The 23,678-nt window shown below is 44.2% G+C and overlaps 1 protein-coding gene across 1 annotated transcript in view; it reads left to right on the top strand.

Moving 5' to 3' along the window:
• Positions 1-1,033: 1,033 nt before the first annotated feature.
• The window catches only part of LOC147670601 (SH3 domain-containing kinase-binding protein 1-like), a gene marked incomplete at both ends in the record, with an annotated part of 258,766 nt that continues 236,121 nt past the window's right edge, over positions 1,034-23,678 (top strand). The window contains 2 exons of the mRNA XM_086948138.1: positions 1,034-1,085; positions 22,881-23,086. Of these exons, the coding sequence (XP_086804264.1) occupies positions 1,034-1,085; positions 22,881-23,086 (258 nt within the window). The remainder of the gene's footprint in view (positions 1,086-22,880; positions 23,087-23,678) is intronic.

Here is a 23,678-nt window from a genome sequence, read left to right as displayed (position 1 = left end):
AAGGGCATCGTCATTGATGATATATGTTACTGACCAAAATAAGGCAAGTTGGGGAAAGGCAGGGCATCTTGGAGTTTAGATTCCTCAGTATGAAGACTATGAGGACAATCATGTCAGACCAGAGCAGGAGGAAATAGTTGTATACCATGATGTTTAATATTTGATAGAATATGATGTTAAGGCTGTGATTGGCTCTCTGAGGAGGATGGTTCTTTTGTCGACCTCTCCTTGGGCATATGCATCCGAATTGATTGTCTGCTGTGACTTTTAAGACGTCCAAGAGGTAAACAGTGCATATTCGATGTGAAGGGTGATTTTGCCAGATCAAGAAGGTGTGTAAGCATGGCACAACTGTGATAGGATTCTGGTCCATTGATACACTTTACAAGCGACATTCAAAGCACGTGAAGCGGAGTCCAGGTAACTCCCACAGAATGACTGTTGGTGATGATAAGGGTAGGGGGAACAGTCTGGGATCGTTCTATTGATGTTGCTAGAGTGCTTTACTGTTGGAGAGAGCTCTTGTGAAGTTCGTTGAAATTTCAAGAGCAGGGTCTGATTCCGGTGAACAGGAACCAGGGGTGGGGTAAAGGTTTCGAGCAGCACTTGTCTTTTTGAGAGAATATGTAGAAAAAGTCAGCTCAGGCGGACCTTTTGACCTGTCCGCTGAGGTGGACTGACTGATGGAAGATTTGTTTGCTGAGCTGCTGGGTTTCCCATTTAGCGGGGATCAGTATTGGTGGTAGACTTGGCTAAGTCCCCAACGCAGGTTGTGTAGATCTCAAGAGAGTACAGTGAGGACACTGAGTCACAGAGGATAGAGTCCCTCTCAACAATGGGTGATGCAATTGTTGGCCAAGAGGTGTGGGCGGGACACTTGGACACATGTTTGGATAAATGCAAGGATCGATTGAAAGCTTTTAAGTTCCTTGTTGGCATATACTATAACATTAATAGTGTTGACGATAGTAAAAATCAACCTACAAAGCACATGTTTTGTTTGTAATGATTAAAACTGTTTCACTGCTGGTAGGTTTGGGGGATTCAGGAGGAATATTCTGATATGAATGCCTTTACCCAAGATGGTAAGTCGGGAGTGGTGAAGAGAAGTTTTGTTTTTCACAGTCTTTACAGTGGTCAGCAATAAGAGTTTATGGTTCTGAGTGACAATGCCCTTTGTGATGTTTTAACTTGGTCCTTCTGTGCTTCACCTTACTGGCCAAATAAAATCAAAACATGTCACCCTTGCTTTGATTTGGTAGCTTTTGTGGATAGTGGGTAAGATGTCAGGCCGTGACAAATAGGTGAGTTGGCCTTTGGGTGTGGGTGCTTGAGAGTGGTAAGCCTATTAGGCTGTTAATTAGAAATACCTATGATTGCATTTAATGGGTTTGTTGACATTTTTATTTTCATGGCTTGTGATGGTGCTTTCTCACTTCTAATTAGTCTTGGGGGGGCATGTACCTTTATTTAGACTGTACAAGGCAGACCATGTGAGAGTTTGTTTGTGATTGCAAAGTGCCTGATTGGTCTCATGTTTAGGCTTTCAAGTATGGTCTTTCTGTGTGTTGAGTACCTGGTTCCCTAAGAACTTTGTTTCCTGGTCTCCACAATCTAAGTTAGGAAATTGGAATGAGAAGTAGGTAGATTGGATATTGCGTGGTGTTCTTAATTGTTTAGAACTGAAAGTGTTTTGTATTTTTTAAACACGCATTTTAAAATAACAGTAAGATCAACCATCATTTAGTCATTTTAGGTAATCTATTTCCATACCATCCGTAATTTATTTTATGGTGATGCCTGTATGCCGCTAGTGCCTGTATTTAATTTCTGTGTCACATTCCGTCCTTCTTCGCTTTCTACATTAGGTTTAGCAAAAGGGAACTCTCCCACGAAGGACACAATCTGTGGTTTAAGGATCTCATATAATGACATTTTCCAGAGGATCACTATATATGTGCACCTGGGCTGAGAGGGGTTGTTTAGTGAGGAGCATTTCCAGGCAAACTGCTGAGCACAGAGGCTTCAACGATTGGTGTCAGTACTTTTCAAAGGTTATAGGTCATCCAATGCCCTTCATAGTTTCTGATGAGGGAGAAAATGAGTGAATTAAAATTGGCAGGCTGTAACATTCCAGACAATCAAAAATGTGCGTAGGGAGTCAATTGGGGCAGAGCCCCAAAAGAGAGAGAAAGCATCCTGAGGTAGTGGGGCTATCGTGACTGGCTGGCGTCTCCGTGATATGTGGCATAATGACGTTGTGGGGATGGGAACTGTCGGTGATAAGCAAGTCCTAAGGCAGCATGGGAAGGAGGGTATGACCCTAGCTAGAACAAAATGTAACAGATCCTACTATGTTTAGTGACGTACAGCATTGGCGAGTACTGCCCAAATGAGATGGTAAGTCTGGATGGCGTCTTCTAAGGCCACAGAAAGCAAGGTAGAGCGGCACTGGTAAGTCATAAATTCCAGCTGTTAGGAGCAGGGGCACTGAAATGAAGGTTGTAACACCATCCTTCATTTCAGTGCCCCTGCTCCTAAAATAAAAATAAATAAAATACCTACTTAATATTATTTGATTCGTGGACTTCATTCTAACAGATGGGGAATGTGGAAGGAGAGCCATGGCAATATAAGGGCTACACTGTGCTAGTCTATTTGAACAAAGTGCTATCTGACTGAATGCCAGCTGAGGCACCGGGGGGAGTCGGTCAAAAGGCCACTGGTAAACAGACTTGCCCTGCTCTGAGGATCCAGCCTCTCTCCCTCGGTAGTGCCAGTTGGCTGCTAAGTTGAGATCAACATGTGAAACTCAGGCTGTCACAAGCTAGCTCGGTGAAGGAGCTGACCAGTTTGGGAATTGATGGGTGCAGCAGGAGGGCCCAGATGAAAGACAGAAAAGGCAAATTACTATGCATTTGGGAGACTGCCCTGGTAGGCCAGGAACAGCCATAAGCCCATCTCAGGGCTGTGGAGACCATCTTTTCTTAGAGCAGAGGCTCTTTGCTTATGGTCCAGTATTATTTTGAGCCGTCAAGCTTTCTGGCGTGCTGACTATTGTCTACAGTTGATCATTTGGTATTGTCTCATCCTGCTACAATTGCTATTGTCTACAGTTGATCATTTGTTATTGTCTCATCCTGCTACAATTGCTATTGTCTACAGTTGATCATTTGTTATTGTCTCATCCTGCTACAATTGCTATTGTCTTCAGTTGACAAAACCCAATACAAATTGTTTCATCATCATGCCTGTAAAGCTCTGTGCCTTATGCTGAAGTCTTCACCACCCAGTGTACGGATGTATGCAAGGAGTGAAATGCCCCTAGTTTTGCCCAGTTCGAGGGAGCTTTCTTTATTGGCCATCTTGTTGGTAAGGTGTGGATATAGCGTTGTAATTCTCTCTCTGTCCTCCATCGCTTTAAGAGCCAGCCTTTTCTACAGGTAATTAGTGGAGACACGTGTGAGGAGCATTAACACAGAAAAGGTGATTGTGCAGGCAGAATAGCCTAGACTTTGGAGGAGAAGGAACAAGGAGCTGCAACAGTAGTGAGGCATTGAGGGGGAGGGATTAAGGAAAGTGATGCCGAGTTGAGGTAAAGCAGTTAATCACAGGGAGGAGTTTTACTGTGAAGGGCGAAAGGGTCTTAATGTTTCCCCTTTGAATTGTTATGCATATTGTATTGAATGTAACAAAAGTTCTGACAGGAGAAGATCCTTGTTGAAAATACTCTAAATTACAGTGGCATCTACAGGGGGTTGGAGGGCATGCAAAATAAGAATTAATAAATAAATTATCTGAACGTGACGTACTCCGCTCCGGTCCCCTTCTCACTGCCGGAACTGGATGCAGCAACTCCCTTGAGCAATCAGGACGCTGCTCTCACGCAGCATGAGAGCAGCGCCCTGATTAGAGGGAGTGGCCTCACTCGGCGCTCCACAGCGTTTCAGAGGCTTGCACTTGCTCTAACCCAGCTGTCTTAAGAAAGCTGGGTTAGAGATGTTTAAAAAGTGCGCACGTGTGTGTGGCCGGCCGTCGCAAGGTGGTGGCCAAAAAGCATGGGCGTCCGCAGGGGGGGCTAAGAGGGGCGCCTGCCCCCCCTGGAGCGACCCTCCTTGCCACCACTGCGGACGCCCATGAAAACCGTGACTTACAGACGGGGTTCTCACTCTCTTTCCTCTCCTTTCTTTTATTTACTTCCCTGTGAAATGGATCCAAAAAAGAAAGACGCTTTTTCTGGAAATGTCATATTTTTCTGACATTTTAATTCCAAAGTGCAGCATTGGGAGTAAAAGGCTAAAAACATGAAAAATAGATAAATAACTAAATAAAGTAAGACAGATTGGTAGCAAACTGGCCAAACTAATTTTATTCACACTGAAACACAGTAGCGCCACTTTTACAGAGTTTGCCCGTGAAGTACAGAGTTTGCCAGTGAAGCCCTATTTATGTTTTCTTGTCTTTGTTTTCCCTGGACTTGGAACTAGTGCACCACTCCTGGAGGTACTGCAATCTGTGGATTGGAAAACAAAATGTGTGCTGCGGATCTGCGTCAAAGGAATGTGGTCTTTTTACCATACTGCTTACGTTTAGTAAGGATATAAGCAATGGCCATTGAAATGGATCCATTCAGGGCCCTGTAGTTGTGTCCTTAACTTTTCAGGCAAAAGCACTCACTGATTTCTGAATAGTGAGTGTAAAAACATTACGGTAACCATGTTGTTTCTGCTTACATTTCCCATGGTTTGCTCAATTTTGCATTCCCTATAAGTGTTCGCTTTTTCCAGGATGTTATTGTTTTTTTTTTAGGCCGCATATTGCTCTTGACTAGTGCATAATTTAAATTGAGCCGCATCCATGTGTTTATAGCGGGCAACAATTGGGTTGTAGTTGAAGACAGTGGGAATTTTTCTCAGTGAGGCAGTACGGTATTCAGTGGGGGGAGAGGGTGTGTGGCACTATGGTCAGAGCTGCTGAATTTGGAACTGGGAACCAGGTTCAGCCTTACTAACCAGTCCACCAGACCCCTCACCTGCGAGAGCACAATCACATGCTAGATCTTAGAAGGCTTCACAACACCTTGGAAGTCCTGCTGTCTTCGCACTAGCAGGTGGACCCTAGCATGACAAGAGAGTCAGAGTCAAAAATACTTTATTCGATTATATTAAAATCATAAAAGTATACTACACATACAATTATACAAAAATACACAAACATACACAAATCAACAATACAAGTCAATTTAAAAGATTCAATTAATTAATCAGAATAACGAATATAAGCAATTTTTTTAAAAACGATTAAGAACAATTGGGTAGAAGAAATCAGAAGCAATTAAAACATTAGAAATAATTCTTATACCCTAGAACCATCATATTACAATTATAAGTAATCATATCAACCATGTTACTTCATCCCGAAAGCTTGAACCCAAGGAAATGGACATCTCTTTACAGTATAAAATTAAATTTAAACTTGGGCTACTCCTGAATACATTCCGTCGTTGGGGTACTCAACAGTCTATGCCGTTTAGCACGCATCGATGCTACCAAGAAATTAGCAACCCCGAACATCACAATAGGGGTCACCATAAGTTGTAAGAACAACAATGCGGGTTTCACTTGCTTAAATCCCTTGTCCCTCAGGAGTGGTATAATATATTTTTTTCTTCCCTCAGCAAAAAAGGGACAAAAAAAGACAAAGTGTATCAGGTCTTGATCAGTGAAGCCATCACATTTACAAGGAGCATTATCCCTAGGCGTACTCCATTTCAGATATTCACCCAGTAAAAGATGCATCTGGTTAAAACTGAATTTCGTCAATTACCATCGATGATATGGCCTGTTCACTATAATCAAATAAGGCTGAATGGTCATAGTTGATATTACTGAATAGTGTGCCCTTACTGTAGGTTTCTCGATTTCCTGGACTTCACAATGGATATTTCTATTATTCGTGAATTGAACTTTTATCCATGTGACATCATCTTTACACAGGCTTTCGGGGTTAGAATAAAGTTCCGGGCGGCCCAATTGTGTAGCTACGGTTTTAATATGTTTCAACCATTTTATGTCTTTGGCTCTATCTCTCCCCATACAATCGCTGATAATTTTACGATTTAAAGTCAAATTAGGATTCAGCCATAGTTTCACCCAGAGAAGTAATGGGGCCATATTAAGTGCATCCTCGATATGACCTAACCCTAGTTCCGTGTGGACAGCAAAGGAGGGGGTAGAATGTGGTAGACCCAATAGAGAACGCAGGGATTTGTTCTCTTCTTTCTGAATTGGGGTAAGATCCTTATAGCCCCATATCCCAGCCCCATATCTTGCTAGGGCCAGAGTTTTGGCTCTATATAGAGTAAGTATGGCTTCTGTGGGTTTCCCTCCCAGCCTTTTAGCGAAATTCAATATAGCCGCAAACGACCTGCGCACAGCCATCGCTTTATTTGCAATCTGAGGAGTCCAGGTGCCCAAGTCGTCGAATATTACACCTAGGTAAGTAAATATTTTAACTTTTGACAATATCACACCGTTACATCGCAAGGTTTTCGTAGTTTTCTTTCCTTTCCCCAGTGACATAACGTGTGACTTTTCCATATTCACTACCAGGTCTAATTTCTGCATAAAAGTCCCAAATGAGTCAAGAAGCAGCTGTAGTCCATTTGGGGTTCTAGAAATAAGGACCGTGTCATCGGCATACATCAGTACGGGCAGAGGGGACCCACCCATGCTAGGTATATCTGGCGTAGCAGTTGATAAGATTGAATACAATGAATTAATATACAAAGAAAACAACATGGGGGCTAGGATGCACCCCTGTCGTACCCCTCTGGCTGATCTAAACCCAGCGGTGCATTTTCCATCCATTGTCATACGCACTGATGCAGTCAGATCTCTGTGCAAATAGGCTAGAAAATTTACAAGGGCTTGGTCCAAACCCATCTCCATGAGCATTGTCCACAGCTTCGACCTATTAACTAGGTCGAAGGCTGTGGACAGGTCCATAAAGGCCAGATGGATCGACCCCCTAGCAGCAACAGTATATTTACAGATGGTCATATACAGATTAAGACACTGGTCCTCAGTACCCCTCCCAGTTCTAAACCCATATTGGGCATTACATAAAATTTCATTTTCTTTTTCCCACTTGTTGATTTTATCTAAAATTACTTTGCCTAGTATCTTAAATGACGAATCAATCAACGATATCGGTCTGTAACACCTTGGGTCACCCCTTTGACCTTTTTTAAAAATTGGAATAATGATGGAGTTGTGACCAAGATGTAGGAATATTAGATTTGTCCATACAAGCTAGGTTAAAAACATTTGCAAGGACTATGGACCACACATGGGAGTGTGCCTTGTACATATCAGCGGGAACCCCGTCCGGGCCGGGGGCCTTGCCACCTGCTGTATTTTCTATGGCATTTTGTACTTCCTTCACCGTAATTCTCAACGGGGTTTCTGGGATTATAGATTCTATGGGGGTGAAAGGAGTTGTGGCGATCTTGCTGCCATAGATAATCTCAAAATGGTCCAGCCATTGTTTCTCAGTAATGTTAACCTCCATCACCTCGTTTTCTCTACCATTAAACAGTGGTGTATTCACTATAGACCAAAACTTAGCACTGTCCCTCAAGGTCAGTCTATCATATAATGATTCCCAGGCCTTGGCTTTAATTTCTTTCTTGCGTGCTTCTGTCGTTATTTTATATTCCTTCCTAAGTCTTGTCACTTCTACAGTGTCGTGCGGTGTAGTTTTCAAGGCATCTAGTAAGATTTTGTGAGCCTTTGAACATTCGGCGTTAAACCACCCAAACACTTTGCGTGGCTTATGATTAGGTTTACACATGAGTGTCTGAGCAACATTTTTACATATAACTTCAAAGGCATTTATGACATTCCCTCCAGTAGTCAAAGGATCTCTGCAAATGCTTATTTCTAATCCTACTTTACCACACAAATCATTAAAAAAAATCATCAGGAATAATCTTTGACCATTTAACCTGCCTACCCTGGTCATGAGCCCGAATTTTAGTAGGGTAAATTGGTTGAAGTCCATTATTTATAATGGTTGGGTTACTATTAATTAGTTCAATAATAACCGGGTTATGGTCACTAAATGTCGTCTGGGTTGCATTATAGGAGATGACATTTTTAAGAATACTGGGTGACCCAAAAATGAAATCAATAATAGTGTTACTACCCCTGGCACTATATGTTGCAACTCTGTCTTTGGGGTTCACAAAAACGGGTTCTGATATATCAAGATCTATCAGCAGTTCTTCTAAAGCACTCCCCTTTGCTGAGTGTTCAAAGTGCGGATGGGCCAAATAGTCATCTTCCAGGAAAACACCGTATTGACAGTTCAGTTCACAGAAATGTGTATTAAAATCACCTAATAGTATATAATGAACAAATGTAGATTGACTCTTTTTATAATCATTTAAAAAATCATTCAACATAAGGATATTTTCACTACCTTGTGAGCCTTCAATTGAATTATAAAAATGTACATAGAGGATTTTCCCCCGTATTCATCAGGACCTCTAAAGCTAGGCAATTGGGAGAGTTTGCATTAATAATTTTCATCACCCCCATATGACTCACTGAGATTAAGAACCCTAAACCTCCCCTGCTTCGCCCCCTATGTGACTTTTGTGCTGCTAAGAAAAAGGATACATAACCTTCTACCCAAAAGTGACATTCAGTGTCCCAAGTTTCTTGTAGTGCAATCACATCATGTTGTTTTATGATTTCCAGCCATAGTGCGTCTTCCCTTTTGGCTTGAAGACCAGAAATGTTCCAAGTCATTAATTTCAAATTTCTTGTTTTTGTGGTTTCGCAGGGCTGTTCCTCCACCCCCTCCTGTGGAGACAGTCAATTATTTCCATCAAGTTCTGATAGGACAGCGAAACTGTTTCTCAGTTCCAAAACAGGCGTAGTAGTCACTGAGTGCTTGTTGTTATAGGTCAATTGGGAGCTTAGTGGTTGAGTTGCCCAGGTAGCTAAGCGAGAATTGTATCGTGGGGTGTTTTTCCTTGTGTTCGCGATCGGCAAGGGAGTTTGTTGTGCTGGGCGAGGATAGAAAAAACCTAATGGAACTGCACGAATTTGTCCAAGTGTAATATTTGTAGCGTACCAAAATAGCCTAGTGCAGACATGTGGATTCTTAAAGTTTACAATGACACAGTCATCAGAAAAACATTTGGCGGTGGGACCCAACCAGGCTACTCTTCTTGCCAGGCTTATAGATGCAGAAATATCACTTGGGCCTGAGCAATTTGTATCACACCAACTCTTAACGTTTTCCATAAGGGTTAACTGGGTTTCTGACTCTCCTGGTTTGAGCGTCGGTACATTGACCAGTACCGCCACAAACGGAGTTGCCTCTGGAGGTAAGTTTACCATGGGTTTTAGACGTTGTCCATTACCCAATCTTTGGCTATTTCTCTTAGAACCGTCCTCTTCATTGGAATTGAGTCTATAGTTGTGCTTAGGTTCGGGAATATTCTGGCGGATTGTATGTAGAATTTTATCAGCAGTTTTAGTATTGTTTGTGGGATCCAGAGTGGAAGTATGTGACAAAGGTATTAGATTAGGCATAATCACGGCACTATTAGACTCCTCCATAGGTTGACTTTGTTGGTTCAGAGGCTGATGTGGGTCCAGGGCTAGATGCTCCGTTACCTTTTGGAGTAACAGTGAGTTCATTCTGTCACATTTGCTTAGTATACCAGATACAGTCTTTTAATGTTTCTACAATATCACTTGAAATCTTGATCAACGTAGTTTCGATGGTGTCTGTTAGAACCCTTTCAATCATTTCCTTTATTGAGCCTTCAAGCTTGGTTGAGGGTTGTCATGATTTTGTGTTAGCTCTATGCCGCAAGGCTTGCGTTTTGTGTATTCTCACAGTTTTTCTAGTTTTTTGCATATGATGTGCTTCCCCGTCTAGAGTTTGGGCAAGCTCAGGGGCCTCAGATACAACTATAGGGTCTTCTTGGCATACTGCGTTTTGGTGCTCAGGTGCGATGTCATGTACAGTGGTAATGATGATATTGGGTTCTAGGGGTAACATTGTCTCTTTAGGGTCATTAAATGCACCTTCCAACCCAAGTTCTCGTTCTTTCTCGGCAATTTCTTTATTTAACTTCCCCACCGCTGATGTTAAATATGTCATGATGCTTTCAGAGGCATTTGTTTTACGGGCAATTTTAACTTCACTTGTGCCCCCTGTAATCGAGGTCTGAAGTTTTCTCTTACCCATTCTGGCGAAATAGATGTTAGGGGTCCGGCCTGTCCTGTCCTCTGTCGTCCCCTGACGGCCACAGACGGCCCGCCCTCTGCCCGGGCTCAGCCCGGCGCCGCCCGCACGCGTCCGCGACGCGGAGGAAGCTGTTTCCTTTTGTGCGCCTCCTGGCGCTGTGTACAGGAAGTGATTTACAAAAGGGGGTGGTGATGAACAGAGTGTCTGAATTGAGCAGACCACTCTTACCCAGTCCAAAGATCAGGGCTTGATCCATCACCGTTATTTATCTCACTGCCCCATCCCAGCTCAGAACCTGGCTATATGCAAATCAGTCTGTCCCTGGCCCAGTGCATCATGGGAACAGGGCAGACTAAACTACCAAGCCAATTCTTTACCAGAAAGGAGACAAGCTACCGGGGACCGGTTTCTGGCATTTCAGCCTCTTCGGCCCGGCTTGCTTGAATCCTGATGGAGCAGTGAGAAAGGGACTCATGTCTGAGTATACCCTGCCACACCTATAGTGGCCAAAATCGATTTACAAAAGGGGGTGGTGATGAACAGAGCTTTCTGCTTAATTCAGAGACTCTGTCCCTCACCACCCCTTGTTGTAAATATTTTTGTCCACCCTAAGCGTGGAAGGGTATTCTCAGATGTGAGACCCTTGCTCATTGCACCATCAGGATTCAAGCAAACCGGGCCGAAGACGGCTGTAATGCCAGAAACCGGTCCCCGGGAGCTTGTTTCCTTCCCAGTGTAAGAATTGGCTTTTGTAGCTTGGTTTGCCCTGTTCCCATCATGCACTGGGACAGGAACAGACTAATTTGCATACAGCCAGGTTCTGAAACTGGGATGGTGCAGTGAGCTAAAAAACGGTGTTGGATCTAGCCCTGATCTCTTGACTGGGTGAGAGCTTTCTGCTTAATTCAGAGACTCTGTCCCTCACCACCCCTTGTTGTAAATATTTTTGTCCACCCTAAGCGTGGAAGGGTATTCTCAGATGTGAGACCCTTGCTCATTGCACCATCAGGATTCAAGCAAACCGGGCCGAAGACGGCTGTAATGCCAGAAACCGGTCCCCGGGAGCTTGTTTCCTTCCCAGTGTAAGAATTGGCTTTTGTAGCTTGGTTTGCCCTGTTCCCATCATGCACTGGGACAGGAACAGACTAATTTGCATACAGCCAGGTTCTGAAACTGGGATGGTGCAGTGAGCTAAAAAACGGTGTTGGATCTAGCCCTGATCTCTTGACTGGGTGAGAGCTTTCTGCTTAATTCAGAGACTCTGTCCCTCACCACCCCTTGTTGTAAATATTTTTGTCCACCCTAAGCGTGGAAGGGTATTCTCAGATGTGAGACCCTTGCTCATTGCACCATCAGGATTCAAGCAAACCGGGCCGAAGACGGCTGTAATGCCAGAAACCGGTCCCCGGGAGCTTGTTTCCTTCCCAGTGTAAGAATTGGCTTTTGTAGCTTGGTTTGCCCTGTTCCCATCATGCACTGGGACAGGAACAGACTAATTTGCATACAGCCAGGTTCTGAAACTGGGATGGTGCAGTGAGCTAAAAAACGGTGTTGGATCTAGCCCTGATCTCTTGACTGGGTGAGAGCTTTCTGCTTAATTCAGAGACTCTGTCCCTCACCACCCCTTGTTGTAAATATTTTTGTCCACCCTAAGCGTGGAAGGGTATTCTCAGATGTGAGACCCTTGCTCATTGCACCATCAGGATTCAAGCAAACCGGGCCGAAGACGGCTGTAATGCCAGAAACCGGTCCCCGGGAGCTTGTTTCCTTCCCAGTGTAAGAATTGGCTTTTGTAGCTTGGTTTGCCCTGTTCCCATCATGCACTGGGACAGGAACAGACTAATTTGCATACAGCCAGGTTCTGAAACTGGGATGGTGCAGTGAGCTAAAAAACGGTGTTGGATCTAGCCCTGATCTCTTGACTGGGTGAGAGCTTTCTGCTTAATTCAGAGACTCTGTCCCTCACCACCCCTTGTTGTAAATATTTTTGTCCACCCTAAGCGTGGAAGGGTATTCTCAGATGTGAGACCCTTGCTCATTGCACCATCAGGATTCAAGCAAACCGGGCCGAAGACGGCTGTAATGCCAGAAACCGGTCCCCGGGAGCTTGTTTCCTTCCCAGTGTAAGAATTGGCTTTTGTAGCTTGGTTTGCCCTGTTCCCATCATGCACTGGGACAGGAACAGACTAATTTGCATACAGCCAGGTTCTGAAACTGGGATGGTGCAGTGAGCTAAAAAACGGTGTTGGATCTAGCCCTGATCTCTTGACTGGGTGAGAGCTTTCTGCTTAATTCAGAGACTCTGTCCCTCACCACCCCTTGTTGTAAATATTTTTGTCCACCCTAAGCGTGGAAGGGTATTCTCAGATGTGAGACCCTTGCTCATTGCACCATCAGGATTCAAGCAAACCGGGCCGAAGACGGCTGTAATGCCAGAAACCGGTCCCCGGGAGCTTGTTTCCTTCCCAGTGTAAGAATTGGCTTTTGTAGCTTGGTTTGCCCTGTTCCCATCATGCACTGGGACAGGAACAGACTAATTTGCATACAGCCAGGTTCTGAAACTGGGATGGTGCAGTGAGCTAAAAAACGGTGTTGGATCTAGCCCTGATCTCTTGACTGGGTGAGAGCTTTCTGCTTAATTCAGAGACTCTGTCCCTCACCACCCCTTGTTGTAAATATTTTTGTCCACCCTAAGCGTGGAAGGGTATTCTCAGATGTGAGACCCTTGCTCATTGCACCATCAGGATTCAAGCAAACCGGGCCGAAGACGGCTGTAATGCCAGAAACCGGTCCCCGGGAGCTTGTTTCCTTCCCAGTGTAAGAATTGGCTTTTGTAGCTTGGTTTGCCCTGTTCCCATCATGCACTGGGACAGGAACAGACTAATTTGCATACAGCCAGGTTCTGAAACTGGGATGGTGCAGTGAGCTAAAAAACGGTGTTGGATCTAGCCCTGATCTCTTGACTGGGTGAGAGCTTTCTGCTTAATTCAGAGACTCTGTCCCTCACCACCCCTTGTTGTAAATATTTTTGTCCACCCTAAGCGTGGAAGGGTATTCTCAGATGTGAGACCCTTGCTCATTGCACCATCAGGATTCAAGCAAACCGGGCCGAAGACGGCTGTAATGCCAGAAACCGGTCCCCGGGAGCTTGTTTCCTTCCCAGTGTAAGAATTGGCTTTTGTAGCTTGGTTTGCCCTGTTCCCATCATGCACTGGGACAGGAACAGACTAATTTGCATACAGCCAGGTTCTGAAACTGGGATGGTGCAGTGAGCTAAAAAACGGTGTTGGATCTAGCCCTGATCTCTTGACTGGGTGAGAGCTTTCTGCTTAATTCAGAGACTCTGTCCCTCACCACCCCTTGTTGTAAATATGTGTACAGGAAGTGGGCGGTGTTAGTGCTAGGCAGGCTGGGAGTTGTGGTCTGCCCCGCTCTGCGGCCGTGCGATGGTGCTGCTCGGCGGCGGGGGCGACCACAACGTCAGGAACCCAGCGGCGCTGTCAGTGGATTTGCAGGTCAGTACGGCGTACTGCGAGGCGCTGCGACCCCTCCTGGAGCCGGTATTCGTTTTGGCAATGTGACAAGTGTAGGTTAACCTTTCAGGCTTGTCCACCACTATCCATACTGAAGTTCACCTCCAGTCTTGAGGGCAGGGCCATGAAGCAGCACACCCTAGAACAACAGTCACTGAGGTCACAGGACCCTTGAAGGGCCAGCTCTAGGGCAGTGCAACCAGTGTGACCACACCAGGTGCTGACTTTAGGTGGAGGCATCATGTTTGCAAGTATATTATGGTTTTAAAAACGCTAGCTGCCTCCTTCCTGGCCTCCAGCAATTTTCGGAAACAATAAAAATGTCACGATGACTCTGGTGACTAATGTTCTTCCTGGAGAGAGATCAGAATTTTGTCTAGTGGAAGTTTTGACTCAATGGGTTCCTCTATTGCTGTTGTTTCCTTGAGGCAAGACTCACCTGGATTCTCTCTGAAACCCTGCTGGATACTTTGGACTGTTTCTTGGTTTCCCCCGTTGCCGCTGCTGTTGGTCATTGCGAGCGGCCGCCGAGCGGGGGAAACTACTTTTCCCATAAGCCCTGAGGTCCACGCCCACTCCATCACGCGCCCAGTGGGGCACAAAAGACTGCGAGTACTCCCGCGTCGCGGGGGAGAAACCCGGGACAAGGGTGGGCCATCTGTGGCCATCCGGGCCAGAGGAGGACGGTCCGGGCCACCCCTCTAACATCGCCAACTGATCTCTCTCCAGAGACATGAACAAAATCTTGCTATTGTGCGTATGTAAATACCATCCTCTCCATAATTACTCACGATTTTGTTAATCTATTGCTGGTATATCACTGTTGACTAACGATTATGAGTAAGCTTACTCGCAGAGGGGGGTAGCTAGGGGGCGTGTGAGGACAATGGAAGACTATCTGAAACGTGCTGAAACTGATTTGTCAAAAGAGATTGAACGCACTGAGAAAAGGTTATCACTGGAACCATTTAGTGTCTTGATGGTTCAGGCTTTAGTCCACGATTCACCTACTCCGGCGTCTCCGCCTTTACTTGAACCATCGCAGGTTGCTGACCTACCTGCAATGGATACCCCGGGGACAGTGGGCCATACCATGGGTTCAATTAGTTCCCCCGAACCTACTCCTCCTCCCTCACCACGAGTGCCATGCTATAGCCGTTCCCGGGCTCCACCAGCTGTGATTAGATCTAAAGACCCCATAGGGAAAAGGAAAGCAAATTGTGCCCCGAAAGGTAGTCGTCAACCGGCAAAAATGCCAAGGCGCAAAAATGTCACATCTGGGCTGGGTAACCAAACAGAGATATTAAATACCCTGAGTAGTTGTTCCTTACACTTAGGAGGTAGGAAGTCCTCGGCACCTAACGCCGATCCCTATAGTGTGGCTGTCAGACCAGAGATTATTGGGCATATTGAGGATATGTTTAAGGTATCTATATTCCCAGTAATGGAGAAATTAGAATCCCTAGACCGAAGACTGGGTAATTTAGAAAAACACATCACTATTAAACACACCACTAATACCAAAGAGTCCGAACCCACTAGTGCTTGTCCTGCTAGTGTAATAGTACAAGTGCCATTGGACATGGGAAGTTGTTCTGCTGACCATAACACTCAAGCACTAAAACAGATGGCTCCACCTGTCAACACTACCCTAGGGGTAGAATCCGGCCCGAAGGGCCCCGTTGGAAGGCTTCAGTTGACTGGCAATTACTCTCCCAGGAACATCTCCCTCCATCTCCCCCCCCCCCCCCGAGGCTTGCCCGTATTCCATCATACTGGCCAATGTTCCTAAAATACCGGAGACCAAGGAGGAGCATTGGTCAACACTTAAGAATAAGGCTCTCCATTATTTAAATAATAAAACAGTGTTAGGTGAGCAGTTATATAGTAAATTTAAGATGGTTAGAAGAGTCACATGGGTGGGCAGATCCAGGAAAAGATTGGAGGGGGACTGTGTGGTAGTGAGCTTCAGTTCCCCTGAGTTAGTGGGACATATTCTGAAGCAGGCAGGATCTGCCAGGATCCATCACGATAGTGTCAATGTCTTACCTCTGGGTTACTTTTATCAACCACCTCTTCACTCAGGAATCCATGATCCCAGAAATGATGTACTAGAGGCAGTTCCAACACCCAATTTGTTTCCAACAAGCAACAGATTTGATATTTTTAGCTCCCTGAATGATAATGATTGACTTCCCTTAAAGGAAAGTAGGAAACCGATGGGAAACATTATGGCCTGTAATGATACCACAGGTCAATCTGGCAGATTACTTATTTTGAAGGCCCACTATGAATGTGTAAACAGTCACACCTCTCGCATCACTGATCTCGTGGAATATTGCTGGGCTTCGAAGCAAGATAAACTCTACAGAATGGTTGGCTTTCGTAGATTTAATGGATTTTATCCTGCTACAAGAAACCTGGCTGCTAGAACCAGAACATAGAGTTGGATATCTAAATTTCTTTATCCCAGCCATCCCAAGTTTAAAAGGTAGACCAAAGGGGGGCCTAATAATGTGGGTTAAGCAGGATAGTACATATATTATCCACCAATTGGACACTAAAAGCAATGATATCCTCTAAATTCATGTTTCTAGCGTTGATTTCAATGACCTTTATATTTTTAATATATACTCACGGGGACAACCGGGGGGTAAATCCTCCCATATAATTGATCAACTAGATGCTCTTCTTGAGAGCTATCGCAGTAAAGGAAATAATATTGTAGGAGGGGACCTGAACTGTTGCTTCGAACCGTTGGATAGGAATGACATCAACTTGACCACAGAAGAAGACACAGCTTGGAATATCCCCTCGCTGTCACTAGTGCCAATTAAAAAGTGGACGGAGACTGCCCTTCAGCTTAAAACCCTCTGTGTAGGGCATGGGCTGCGCGCAACTAATGGACGCACTGCCTCTGATACCCAGGGAGCGTTTACTTTCAATAATGGGACCTCAAGGAGTCGTATTGATTACATCCTTACTAACAAGGAGCACTGGCAACATATTAAGGATATGAAGATTGAACAGAGGGTCGAGAGTGATCATGACCCGCTACTAATATCCTTTGTTATTTAAGTCCAAAGTCCAGGATGTCCCGTTAGGCTGTGTGGAAATAGTCCTTTCTAATGATCTTCGGCGAATCAAATGGGTCGACTGTGTGGCGATTGAAGAGAACATAGTTGCTATGAAAGAGCTAACTATTCAGGCAACAGAGGAAATTCAAAATTGTTCCACCAAGCAGGAAATTGAGTTTAATGTCAATCTCATTCATTCCAAATTTTTTAGACAGCTGAGTAGCTACTTTTTAAAGAAGATTTTAAACAAACAGAATAGGTGTGTTAGAAAAGAAGAACAGTGGTATGGGAAGTCCTGTAGGGCCGCATATAAAGGTCTAGCGGAAGCTGTTAAATCAAAAGATAGAGAAAACATTAAGAGCGCTAGAGAGTTATATAAGAAAACGCAACATGATGCCAAACGAGCATGGGATGAGGACTACTGGGCTGAGCTCCTGGGAGCTAGCAAAGAACGCTCTATGTGTACCTTTTGGGATATGGTCAGGTGGGGTAGGGGGTTCAAAAGAGCAGAACCAACAAACCATGTTCCCCCGAACTTATGGGTTTCCCATTATGCCACCCAGTTTGCCCCTTTTGAGCTGCTGGGTGATAGCGATGCTCCTATCGCCATTGAGCAAGATATTATCCCCCTATGCTTAACTAGAATTGAAGTTAGAAAGATGTTGGATAACATCCCCAAAGGCAGGGCACCTGGTTTGGACTCAATCCCTGCTGACCTATTCATGCATGACAAGGAGGTCTGGTCATCTTACATATTAATGCTAATAAACAGTATCGCAAAGGGCTCACCCATACCCAAAATCTGGAAGGGCGTTGTGATAATTCCCCTACACAAGAAAGGGGACCGCTCAGACCCGGGAAATTACAGGCCCATCAGTTTAAATGACTGTATTCAAAAAGCAGTAGCTAGGCTTGTCCTTCAGAGGATACAAGCATGGATTGAAGAGGAAGAGGTACTCTCTCCACTCCAGGCTGGGTTTCGTACGCACACTAGTACGATCGATCAAGTATTCAGATTTGTTTTAATTTATTGGCGGGTGGTGGTATTGGGGGGGGGGGTACACTGTACGCTGCTTTTATTGATTTGAAATCAGCGTTCAATTTGGTGCCCCGTCATAAAATGTGGACTGTCTTTTTAGAACAGGGTATGCCCTTGAACATTCTTTCCTTTTTAATTAAGTTACATGAGGGTAACTACGCCCAAGTCCGCTGGAATCAACAGGGGAGCGTTACAGATAAATTCCCAATCGCCAGGGGTGTGCGCCAAGGGTGCGTTTTGGCACCGACCTCTTTTCGTTGTACATCAACAGGGTGATCGGCTATTATGAAAACCAACCTACTGATGCCCCCAAGTTGGATGGCAAGCTGATCCCCCTGTTGATGTTTGCCGACGACACCCTTTTATTTTCAAAAACCCAGCAGGGCCTACAGAAGGCCATAGATGTTTTTGAATTATTTTGCAAAGACCACGGACTTCTTATAAACGTTAATAAAACCAAGTTTATGGTCCTACATAAATCTAAGCAAGGCAGAGGGATGGCACTCGTGAGTGGGGTACAGCTCGAGCAGACAGAGGTTTTCTCATACTTGGGTATCACCCTGGCTTCCAAAATGGATTGGAAACACCATACTAACCAATTGGCCATAAAACACGCACAACTGGCAGGGGCCCTAACAAAGGAATTCTATTTCTCCCATACTAGGCCGGGCAGCCCAGTTCTTAAGATTGATGACTCGAAGATAGGCTCAGCTGTTCTCTATGGGGCAGAATTGTGGGGGCTTAGTAACCTTAGTTGTCTAACGATAGCACAAAATAAATTCTTATGGGGAATTACAGGTCTCCCGGCGTCAACCCCCGGGACACCTCTTTTGTATGACCTGGGCTGCCTGCATTTGGAGGACATGGCTCGCTACAGAACGATAGCCTACTGGAGAAGACTGCGAGTTACCCCAGAACTCTTCCAGTATGCTCGAGCATTTATGGATGTACGAAATGCAGATAGGGCCCATAAAATTTCATGGATGAGGGAGGTTAGGGTAACTTATAAAGCAATGGGGTTATTACCTCTTTGACAAGATCCTAAGGCCAATGTCTTTCCACCGAGGAATCGTTTTAGAGATCTTTATTGAAGTCTGGTAGCCCAGAAAAGGTTTGGTCGCTGTAGGGGCCCTTCCCTGACCGCTGCTTTTTTAGACATTAAGCATATAGCAGACTTAGAGGGCTATTGGGACTATATAACTGTTCCTGGGGATAGGAAAAGATACCATCAGTTTAGGATTGGCACGTTACCCATTAACAGTTACACTGCCAAATGGCGCAGTGGTTCCGGTGCCACTTGTCCCTTTTGTCCCTCCGAAAGGGAAAGTATTGGCCACATACTATTCGTTTGCCCCGAATATAAAGTACCTAGAAGGTCATGGTTGAGACCCATTTGCCTCCAGCTTGGTATACAAACAGGTTGTGAGGCACTGAGGATCTTAAAAACAAACAACTCACAGCCTGTGGTTATAGCTGTTGCAAAATTCCTCCACTGGATGTGGATCACACGAGCCCGAGCTCTTTGCATATAATGATGTATTGTGTGTTTTTATCTAATCATATACAATTGCACTTGTCAGTATACTGTTTTAGAGTATTACAGAGTTGGAATTATTTCTGTGTTTTTAAATAATCTGAATTTTAATAGATTGAAAAATTGGATTCTATTCAAACTGTTCATAAAATCCACATTATTTTATCAATTAATTATTTATATTTTTAATGATGGAAATTGACCTTATGTAATGTTTTACTGCTTTTTGGATGCTATTTGTCGCTGGATTTGTTTTAATCAGTCATAAATGTAAATTGTCTTGTTAATGTGTCTTTTATGATTCTTATCGAAATAAAGACTTTTGAATTGAAATTTGAATTGACTCGTGGAAAGGTAGCTCAGAGGGTTAATGTACCGGCTGCAAAGAACATGCGCCATGCAGATCACAAAGTGCACATAATGTAAATAGGTTAGTGGGCTACTGCTTTTGTCAGAGAGATCCTTTTGTTACTTGCAGTTAAAAAGTTAAAATCCTAACTTAGAACAGTGAGCTATTAACTGTCATCTAAGAGCTGTATACAAACTGCAAGGTATAATTTAGAGCGTTATGCCCCCCCCCCCCCTCTCCCCCCAGTGTTTGATTATGCTAATGTCCCAAAAAGTGTTCTTTTGGACAGAAATCAATTCTGATTATTAAGGAGAACCCCCACCATGATATTACGTTTTAAATTCTGAGTATTGTGTTTCTCCAGACCAATCACTATAAAACTATAGGGGCTACTAGTATGGTTGTCATGTGACTCCTACACCTTGTAGTCCTTAGTCTTATGTAACATTTTCTATACAGTGATTTACACACATATTGATTGTCTCTGTGTAATGTGTGTGATGTAAAGTGCTCTGACACTCTACAATGGTATGAGTGGCGCTGTAAATCAAATTAAATGCATCTGAGAGAGAGTGGTTATGGAAAATGGGGGGCACAGTTAAAGGGTGGTAGTGAGGGAATCCATGGCAGAGGTGGTCATTGGGGGCACTAACAAACATTAATGCACAGGACACCACCAGTGCTGTGGCTGGCCCTACCCTTGAGGCCAGTCTGCCTCACCCATAATCTTTAGGAAACTAAAGACCTGGCTATTTAATCCGTTAGTCCTTCGTGTGCTCTAGTCTGGTTCACAGTCCTATGCGCCGAGACACCCCAGGGTATTTGTGCGCAATACAAATTTCCTAAACATAGGTACCTCCATTGGCCTTGTTTCAGCAGTAGTAGCTGCAACCCGCCAGGGATTGGCAGTGCAGGATTTGCACACACACCAAACTAAGTTCGTAAACTTACAGTCACCCGGCTTCATTCACAAGCACTTTTAACATGTGCTGCCTGCTGTGGGGCCACTGAGATTAATTATGCAGCAAAGGATGTCACAACATTATGCCGTAGTGTTGACTAAATTATGCATTAAAAAAAAGGCTGCAGCGTAATGCAGTATATTTTCAGATATTTTATTATTTTGACATGTGTACACATGCTAACAGTCTCTGGAAAGATTTTGCCTTATTTGTACTAGTGTAACATACAAAGGCAGCAGTGAGAAAGGTGACCAGTCAACCTTTACAATAGGCCATCCACTCTGCAGCAACACAAGTCACATTTTATATTAACTTTAGATATGTTTGAGCTACAAACAATTTATTAGTTTAAATGGTCAAATCATGCAGCAGATCTTGCATTATGAGGCAAATATGAAAGAGCCATCATTTTAGAGCATACATTTGCAAACTAGGATATTTTGCCATTCATGTTTGAACTGCTGTTGTGGAAAAAGGGAGTAGTGCTGATGACAGAAACTCCATGGTTCGGAGACAAATGGCTTGTGTGACCACATTTTATCGTATTTGGTACATTCTGTGATTAGAAGCATATCCCACTTTGTGAATATATTTTAATGTCAATAACTCATTATAACCTTAAATAATCATGTGTATCCATTCGTTGATTAAAATGGGCAGTGAAATGCCAAACAAATACAAAAAATTGGGATGTCTGCGCATTCTGGCCACACCTCTGGCTCCACCCACAGATCCAATCCTTGGGTTATTCCCGCCCTTTGATTCTCCGCCCACTGTTCCCCTACTTTTTTTCCCCCACTTCGACCACTGTGTAAGACTCAGCATCCCTGGACCTGTGATGTGCCGCGCTGCGGGCACCGCATGTGCTACACATTTACGGTGCCAGGCTTCCGCATAAGGGAGCTGGCCATTATTGTATCCCTAAACGTGGGCACGTTGTCAGTTTGACATTGACTACACGTAGAGGGACTCTAAGTTTCTTTTAAAAAATATAGCTAACATTTGGACCTATACATTTTATTTTGTATAAATTAATTGATTGTGTGTAAAATGTAGCAATGCCCGGGTAATTCTAGTAAAGGGAGCACCCATTGGCGTATCACTAGCGTGTGTGATTGCTGAATTATTTATTACTAACTTTGACGTTGTGCTTTAACTTTGGATAAAAGTTATCATGAATTCTAGCACCAAGAAGCCAATATTGGTAAACATGTGTGCTACAAATAATCCCTAACATACACTGTGCATACAATATATTTAATCTGGTGCTTTAATCATAGGCTGTTTTAAAGTATTCTGATAAAAATCGAATCGTGCTGAAGACAGCCTTGATTGGTGTTGGATCGAGGACCTGGAAGTCTGCACACCTAGCACACAGAGATAAAGCACCTTGTCAGAAAGTTTAGCGTTTTCCCAACAGGTGGTATTTGTTGGCCTGTGGCAGGGTCATTTACATGTCCTGGATTCCTGGCATTTAATTGAGTCCATCCCAGTTCTGCGCCCCAGTGTTTCTTGTGCCCCACCTGGCACACATCATGTCGGAGGATGGTGATGATGTTAACATTTTGCCCCCCCCTGGGAAAATGTCTGCGGACGCCCATGCCAAAAAGACATGTGCACTTTAAATAAGTGCAAGGACAGCCCACCCTCCTCCCTGCTGCTGTCACTTAGCAGCACCACCGCCCGCCCCCTTCCTAATGCTCTGCTCGGGACAGAGATGAAAAATATAATGGTAATAAATAACTATTTTATTTTTCAGGGATGTGGGGGGATTTTAAGTGGGGCGATGTTCCTCTGCTCCAACGGAGGAGCCATTCCAGCTAAATTATTTAAAGAACCCTTCCTTGGCAACCAAGAGGCTCTGTATGCTCATTCTCACGCTTATCCATCTCCTGAATAAATAACCCCAACTTATGTTCCGTTCAAACTTTGAAATATTTAATAAAGTTGAGTAGATTAGGTGATGTTGACTTGGATATCACTTATTGGCACATCAGATTACTGCTGGCAGCAATCACACCTGTACATTGGTCACTGCTGGATGCAAGCCTGTAAACTTTGGATTTTTGCAGTTACTGCAAAACAGATTTCTTTCATATTAATGTGTTTTGCAGGTGCAAAGGATGCCACCGGCTCAGAGAGTGATGGCGGTGATTCGAGCAGCACAAAATCAGATGGGGCCAATGGGACATTGACGGGTGAAAGAAACCAGCCCAAGAAGATCCGAGGATTTGGCTTTGGGGATATTTTTAAAGATCGACCAATCAAGCTGAGACCAAGGTCCATAGAGGTAGACAACGACATGCTTCCACCTGAAAAGGTATGTGCCTATTTCTTAGTATTACATTTAAGGTGGTTGAAAATGTCTGTGTATTCTTAACCCCTTGACTACGGCGCAAATTCCACTGTGGTGCTGAGGAAATAGAGAGTGGGCGGGGTTCGGACAGCCGTGGGCCTTCCTCCGCACATGCCCACCGTGACGTGTGATGGCTCCCGGCCGTCCGTGGCTAACAATCAACACGCTGTCTACCTCGACGTGCTCGATAAGAAAACCCTTCACCGGGATTCTCACACGGAACTCGGCCCGTAACATTGAACTTCAATATCTCTGACAGCTGAGCAAGCTGACGCTGCCGTAATTCAGGGCCTTTACTTCGATCGACCAATCTTTAATTAGAACATTTTTGTTTTTGAACCAAGAATAACTATGCCCCTGAAGAAGGGCAAAATTGCCCGAAATGCATTGGGCTTTGTATTATAAATGATGAACAATTAACATTGATTGCGAATGAAACGAATGACTCAATGAATTGAAAATTTTGAATACAACTTTATTTGAAATATCAAACCTTGAAAGGAAATAGTTTCTCTGAGTGCTTTTGAGGACGTCATTCCCTGCTGGAATAACGCTA

Source organism: Lissotriton vulgaris, unplaced genomic scaffold (genome assembly GCF_964263255.1).
Source record: "Lissotriton vulgaris unplaced genomic scaffold, aLisVul1.2 SCAFFOLD_3152, whole genome shotgun sequence".
NCBI lineage: Eukaryota > Metazoa > Chordata > Amphibia > Caudata > Salamandridae > Lissotriton > Lissotriton vulgaris.
The sequence above is the reverse complement of the archived record's forward strand: the minus strand, read 5'-3'. Positions and strand labels throughout refer to the sequence as shown.